Here is a 7,612-nt window from a genome sequence, read left to right on the forward strand (position 1 = left end):
TTGATTCTCTTCATTTCATTATCCTCCAAGTTTCCAACAAGTACCCATCTGACCCTTCGACTGGGTGCTGAGGCAAGGCGAGCACCATGAAGCTCAACTGAGTGCTGGGAGCACCAGCTCCCCATTTTGGGGCAGGAATGACTCTGCATCTGGAAAGGATTTCCTTGCTACCCTTTGCAGCCAGTCGCTTTTCCTGGCTAACAAGGCAGGAGGGCAGAGCTGGTGCTGAGCTCTTCACTGAGGCACCACCAGGCTGAGACCTGTATTAGCCAAGCCAGGAGCTTCAGGACTGATCCTCTTTACCCCCCGCTTGGCTGAGCAGGACACAGGATCAAGGTAACCGAACAGTTGGCTTTATTGCTCATTAAGTGTATTTATTTCTGAAGTTGCAGTGTGCTGTGAGCCTTGCAGGTCTGACTCTTAGCCTGTTGGTGCGGGAACGACTGCAGCGCAGCGCTGACTGTTCTGCGGGTTCAGTTCAGGATACATGGCCAGAAGGTGGACAGGGAGGGAGCACCAGCAGGTTTCAAACACTGACAGCAGCAACTGTAAGAAATGTTATTGCTGCTATCAGTCCAGCTTCAGATCAAGCTGCTGCTGTCTAAGAAATCTTTGCCTGCTAGCTTTTAATGGTGTGTCAGGTTTTGAAGTGACAAAGACCTCTGAACATCGCTTGTGCTCTTTTTTTCATCACACCTCTCACCTTGGCCTTGCAAACCCTCCACCCTTTCCTCATTTCTAATTTAAGCTTTTCCTACGGGCAGTCTTTTTCCTGAAAAACAGCCTGTGAGTATCAGCAAAGGCTTCACTGATTTATTTACTGTGCTAGTGAGCTGGAAAACCCCACTAAACTTTTTAATCAGCATAAACATGAACTTCAATCTATCTGTCAGCAGCTCTGTCTCCCTCGCTTCCTTTCGAAGGAAAACACAATAACCCATCAGTGCTTCCCCTTCCAAACTCAGGACTAGCCGAGAGATGCCCAACGCAGTGGCACTTCATCTTCGCTAGCACTTGTACACCCCCCCAGCACTGCACAATGTCATGAAGAGTATACTCGGGTCCCAAATCAACCTAACTACATCAGCAAGGCACCTTACCCGTGCTAACAGAGCTGTATGGATTCAGTTCTGGTGTGATCCCATGAGATCATGCCAGAGAGATCTCTAAGAGCTTTTTTTACCCACTAGCCTATTGAAGTAAGCTGTGTGAATGCCCTATTCACCCAGTCTTATTCTTACCTTTGTTAAATAAAATATCCTGTCATAGTCACCAGTCCAGCTTTATAAACTCTTCTAAAATAATCTTTCAAATAGCATGGAATTTCCTTCACATGGCAAACCAAAACTTGAAAATCATCAGGCAGTCATCATCACTGAGGGTATCTGTGTCAGAGCATTGTGAAGACAAATTGCTTTTGCTTTAGTGGAAGTTATGATTCATGAGAAAATGCATATAGCTATGGTGACAACTTGGTAAGAGCATCTTTTTTGCAGTCTGTGATGATCTTTGTATTGAATATAGCACAAATCCTTAGATTTTTCTGGAGCAGATGAAAGCAAAAATACATGCAAGCTCTCTGGCATTTGAAAGAGGTATGAGGTAAATTTTTGGGGAGAAAGGAGGGCATCTCATCTTGGTTTAGTTCTGCAAACAAGATAGCTATCTTGAATAAAATCCCAGAAAAGTTGAGCAGTGGTATTTTTGCCAAGTGCTGCATTAGCTCAGAAAATGCTCCATTTTCTGGTAGAATGTGTTCCTTATGGTAAATATCATAGTAAGTGACTTCTAGCATTTGTTTACAAATATTTGTTGAAGCGAACATTTTCTTAAATGTGCTATACTAAATAATTCATTAGAGGGTTGGACAGAAAAAAAAAGACTGAGGTAGTTCTGGCTTGAATTGCCGCATTCAGATTTGACTGGATGTTTATTGTTTGTGTATGAATTCAGTGTTTCTGAATACAGCAAATTTCCCTTTTTTAAAAATGCATCAGAAAACTATAGTTTTAGAATGTCTTTTGTACTAATTAAACCAAAATGCATGAATTATTAAACATGCTCATTTGCAGTGTTCATGCACTTGAAAGGTTTGCTTTCATTACTAATAAGGCACACACACAGCTGAAAAGAGGTAATTAGAGCATCAAAAGCAGTGAACCATCCTGAAACTTCATAATGCTTTGCCTGAAAAAAATCACTGTTCAGCTGAATAGCAAGAAAACAAAAAAAAGTCTACACTGTTGAGTCCAGAAGGATGAGAACCAAAGTCTTTCCAAGTAACTCCATAGATATGCAAGAGGCTTTTAGTCCTCAAATATACCTTCAGAACTGATGTACGAATGGCAAAAGGGAACCCCTGTGGTTATATTTCAAAGACTCTGTTTTCAAGTCAGAAACACATTAGTTCTTATAAATCAAAGACTTTTTCATTCTGTGAGACTGTTTCAATCCTAGCAAAGAAGAAGAAGTTCTAATCTCAAAATTTTTCTTTTCTAATGATTTTAATAATCTGCTTGTTTTATAAGCACTTGCAGGGAAAGATGCTTCTTGCAGATAAGAAGGAGCGCTGGCACTTTTTATGATAGGAAAATGTGTACATCATATCAAATAATGAGTGCTCTGTGTAAGCCATGCCAGAGATTGTGCATTGCGTATCCAGCTTTGGAGACCAAGTTACACTCTCTGGTTTCCCATTACTGCAATCCTGTTGGAACTTTGCCCCCAGACATTTAGAAAATTACAGTAAAATGACTGCATATTGTTTACACAGATTATTGACTATGCTTTCTTATGTAAATTTAGGGAGGAAAAAACCCGTCTTTTTTACACAGCCTGAAGCTCTTAAATACATGTGTGAAATGTCTAGACAGCAGCTTGAAAACCAACCTTCATCTCTGTAAGGTTCAACACTCAACTTTTTCATAGTCCATGCACATCCATCGCTCTCAAGAAGTAGCGGTGTGTTAAGATACAGAAGTGGCTCCCCAAGGCGACTGCGGGGGTCTGCCAATGAGCCATGCTCCGGCTTCTGCTCCGCACCAGCTCCTTCCTGGAAAGTCGACCATAAAACAGAAAATGCAGTAGTAAGAGGGAATGCGTGTGAAATTACCTGGCTGGTCTTAAGAAAGCAGTGGGCGTTGTGCCGCCTGGCAGCAGCCCGTCAGAGGAGGTGTTAGGGCAACAGACATCTTTGGGAAAAGGCCTGTTGTTGCAGGGAATAGGGATGGGGGTTCAGCGCAGAAAATTGGTCCTTTTCTGCCGGGGCTGAGGGATCCCTCTTTTGCATGGTGGGCAACCGTGGGAGCGCGAAAGAAACCCCGCTTTCTGACCCCGGCAGTCTCTAAACATCCCTGACAAGAAGGAAGGTATTACTTTGGTATTATAGTTAGTCACAAAGTTTTCACGCCCACTGTTGCCATCTCAGAGGTGTGCTTTGCTGCCCGCCTTCGCTGGGGCCCTGACAGGGATAACCCACGCCTGAGGCAGCCAAACGAAGGCCCTCACCACCGTCATTAGTGGGCAGAGACAGGTACGCGGGGGCAGCATCTCGCTCCTACGCTCTTGTCTCTCTCCCCCACTGGGGAGGAGCGGGTAGCGATGAGGCTCCTAATTTAGGATACCGCGATGCTGCAGAAGATGCAGCCACAGGGAGCAAGCAGTACAAGCGTTTCCCATCCAGGCTGTCTCCTCCCCGCAGCCCACGGGGAATGGTCGTTGGAGCAAACCGCCCCCACAACAGCGTCGTGGAAGGACTCGGCCCAAAAGGGAACCCAGAAGCAAAATAACTGGGGGGCAGCATGGGTGGCCAGGGGATGGGGGTCTGGGTGCCAAGGGGCTGTTTGGGCAGCACGGACATACCCGCGGGCAGCTCCGTTCAATGTCTTTAGTTAAGTGGAGTGAGTCGGCGCCTGCCAGTTCGTGTGTCTGCATCCTGATGTGCTTTCCCCCAGCGGTGGGTACGCTGCTGTCTCGGCTGAAATAGGTCTCATACGCTGAATGGGTTTGGCATGAAAGGTACTGTAGGAAAATAGGGTAAATGAGTAAAACCAAATAATGTTACCACAATTCATTTTTCAAGTGGCAACCGGTATCGTTATAAGCACAAACCTTCCCATCTCTCTAAACTTATGTAAATGCTATTGTGGTGCATGTCAGCCTAATCTTGAGATATGCACATCTTACTCTCTGGGGATTAGACACTATGTACCATGCATCTCTGTTGGAGATTTAGCTAGAATAAAACATATGGAATCAGACAGTGCCTGGGAGATTTCTATAGGAATAACCAGTGTTTCTGTCCAAATGTAACTTCTCAGCAATTCTCTGTCTGTAACCTGAAATTATGGATAGAGCAGATGCTGTTACTCTTTTAGGCAAGATTTGCAGTGCCTTGACTTATATGAGAAAGCAAAAGACCTGTTTTATTTTAGATCATTGGACAGCTTTTAGTATGGTTAGGAAAAACGGAGTAGTTATGCCTTGTTTTATTATGAAGAAGTGCTTTCCTAGTGTACTGTTTATGCCACTGCCACAGCTCAGCCTTAATTTCTACTGCTGTAAATAGCTCCTGTAGACACAGGTGTAGTAGTGCCAAGAGTCTTCTACTTTAAACATTCAGGGTGCATCTCATCTGTAGATGAGACTATGGTTTTGATATCAGCTATAAAAAGGAAGCTATATAGCTGCAGAGGTCTGTAAAGAAGGGGAAATGCTGTTCTTGAATGGGCCTATAACAGTGCTTTTTTTCATATATACATGAGGTTACACCATCAAATATTTTTTTAAGGTAATGTCATTATGTGCCTGATTGCCTCTCATTTGCTTGAAGTAACTTTATGAATGCCTAACAAGCAGGCCAAAAATAAATAAGCCAAACTGATTTCTGTAGCAGGTCTAATACAGATAGAGATATGTGGAAGGTAACACTCATCCCTGCCTAATTCCAGATAGCAGGTCCAAGGCACCTGTTTGAACTCAGTAGATTTGCAAAGGCAAATCCTCTGAACTGAGGAGGCTGCCATCACCAGTTTCACATAGAAATGCCCAGGAATCAGGGGAAATAACGAAGAGGAGGTTTCCTTGACAATACAGAAGAGAAGGGAAGGTTGATGCAAGAGCTAGGTGCCAGCCCCAATGCATTTTGTTGCTACAAAACAGCAGCATATTGATGGCCATAGTGGTAGAAAATCAGTAGTGGTTTAAATACAGTGATGATGGATGGCAGGTAAATGTAATTATATTGGAACAAGAATGCTTTTCTCTTTTATTCAAAAATCTCTTTAAAACTATGGTTTTAACACTCATGCATCCATTTAAAATAATTTGGTCATTCTACTCTGGATTGGGGGTCATTAATTGTAATTGTGAAGGTTTTCATTTAAAATGGAAAATAAGAAAAGGAAATCTACCGAGCCTGTACATTTTCCAAGTTTTGACAAATGAAAACCAAGACCTTTTCTTTTAGGATTTTGAGAAAAACTTCCTGGTCTTTTCAGTTTATCTTCTTCATGCTGTGAGTGCATGTAAAACACATCGCACTTCTCCTTATAGTCATTCTAGTATGGAAACAAATATTAATAGTGAATTCTTATGGGTCTGCCCAAAAGGAGATTGTTGACCCTTGATTCTGTAAGATCATAGCATAGTAAATGGCTGACAAACAATATATCAACTCTAAATACTGCAGCTGGATTGATTACAGTTACTCTGCTTTGGTGGCCAAATCCATCAGCTTGATTCCCCCAGCCAGTAAGTGAGTGTGACTCACGATGCCGGTGCTCATGACCATAAGTAAGGACTTGTTTTTTCACTTTTGCCTCCCCAGGTGATCTCATGCATTTGCCACCCTACCTTAGGATGGACTTTTTATTGAACCGTGGCGTGCAGGGCACAAGCAGAGACCTGGGTTTGGGGCAAGCCTGCTTGGAGCCGCAGAAAAGCCGAACCTTGAAGCGTCCCACCGTCCTGGAGCCGATACCCATGGAGACACCCTCCACAAGAGAAGTACAGTCATGGCAACCTGGTGCTGTGGCGACGTTACCTCAGCGAGAAGGAGCTGAGCTAGGACAGGCAGCAAAAATGAGCAGCTCCCAAGAATCCCTGCTGGACTCCCGGGGCCACTTGAAAGGAAACAATCCCTACGCAAAATCGTACACCCTGGTATAACAAAAAGAGCATGGCTGGACAGTGGCTGTAAATATTTACACTGAAAAAAAATCCAATGAAAGCTACCTTTTTTTTATTGAATTCCAATATTTATAATTAAAGAAGAAGATTGCCAAAATATTTGACAAAAAAAAATATGAACGACAGACAGTGCAAAGACTCTCTTGCTTTTTTTCTGTCTGAGTGTGAGCTTCATCTGACTGGACATCTGAATTTTTGGGTAAAAGAGTCCAGTTTTCTGATCTTCACAAGCGTTTGTGTTTTTACTGATTTTCTACGAAGTGCATGGAGACTTAACTAAAACATTTTAACTGGAAGTTCCATCAGACAAGATTTAAAAGGGAAAAAATCACAAAAAAAAATAAATCACCCTATTTGTGAATTCAACAGGAACATTGATTTGGAAAAAAACAAGTCTTTTGTCATGTTTGCACTTTTTTTTTAAATTAGAAAATGGGTCCTTGATTGTTCTTTTTTTGTTGTTAATTAGGATGAGTGATGTCAGTGGAGTGAGGGGACTGATTTGGGTTTTTTTTTAATATTAATTTAATGAGACACTCTTTGCATTTTGTCTATGCGAAATAAAAGGGTCTTCTGCCTTTATTTGTGACGTCTGCTTCCATTGCCTTCTGCTGTACTTGGTTTTCCCTAAGTGTAACCGCCATGTCAGTTCCAGAATCTGAACAATGTCTTCTCGTACCTTGGGCAGAAAAGGAAAGCAGGAGTCATACCTTTGGAAAAAAAAATTGGCGTTCACTTACCCACAGCTTTTTTGCTACCATGGGGCAGAGAGCTAGGACGGTGCAAGTCCCGAGTGCTCTGAATCAAACTCATCAGGGACTATCTGCATTCGCTTCATCAGCCACTGGGAGGCTTTTGTTCAGCTTCAATATTTTTTGGATCAGAAGAAATGTGTTGATGTTACTTTACTTACTCCCTAGGAATGGATTTTTAGTCCATTTGGGAGTAGCACTCACAGAAATTAGTTGCTTACATAAGGACTGGGGGAAAAAACACAAACAGCTTTTCCCATAATAGAAGAAAGGGGAGGTAAAAGTTATTCCAGGTCTAAGATCAACACGGCTTCCTTTAGAGGAAAAAATCTTTTTACAGAGGACCTGTCAGCTCATATTACTTTGTTGCATCTTTTGATTACACGAGAAGTAATATTGCTTGTTTTACACAAAGCATAAATGATTGAATACTATAGTTGGTGGGTTTAACACAATAACATTTGAGCCGCCTTGCTAAGTGCCTCCTTGTGTGTGTTCTGGCTACCTGTGTGTGCCCTGACCAAGAGAACATGGTGCAGAGCATCCCAGATTAGCGCCAACACAAACACGCTGTTCAGCACTGGCTGGAAATATTAACTGGGGTCTGAAAGCAATGAACTAGGTACACTTGAGCAGGCTGAGAACCTCCTGCAGTTTCCCTGGCTGGTGAC

General features: G+C 42.7%; 1 protein-coding gene across 1 annotated transcript in view; it reads left to right on the forward strand.

Moving 5' to 3' along the window:
* DSCAM (DS cell adhesion molecule) overlaps positions 1 to 6,168 on the forward strand; it is a 412,072-nt gene extending 405,904 nt beyond the window's left edge. The window contains exon 34 of the mRNA XM_075034798.1: positions 5,828 to 6,168. Within this exon, the coding sequence (XP_074890899.1) occupies positions 5,828 to 6,168 (341 nt within the window). The remainder of the gene's footprint in view (positions 1 to 5,827) is intronic.
* Positions 6,169 to 7,612: the final 1,444 nt, after the last annotated feature.

The sequence above is a fragment of the Buteo buteo genome, chromosome 8, assembly GCF_964188355.1.
Source record: "Buteo buteo chromosome 8, bButBut1.hap1.1, whole genome shotgun sequence".
Classification (NCBI taxonomy): Eukaryota; Metazoa; Chordata; class Aves; order Accipitriformes; family Accipitridae; genus Buteo; species Buteo buteo.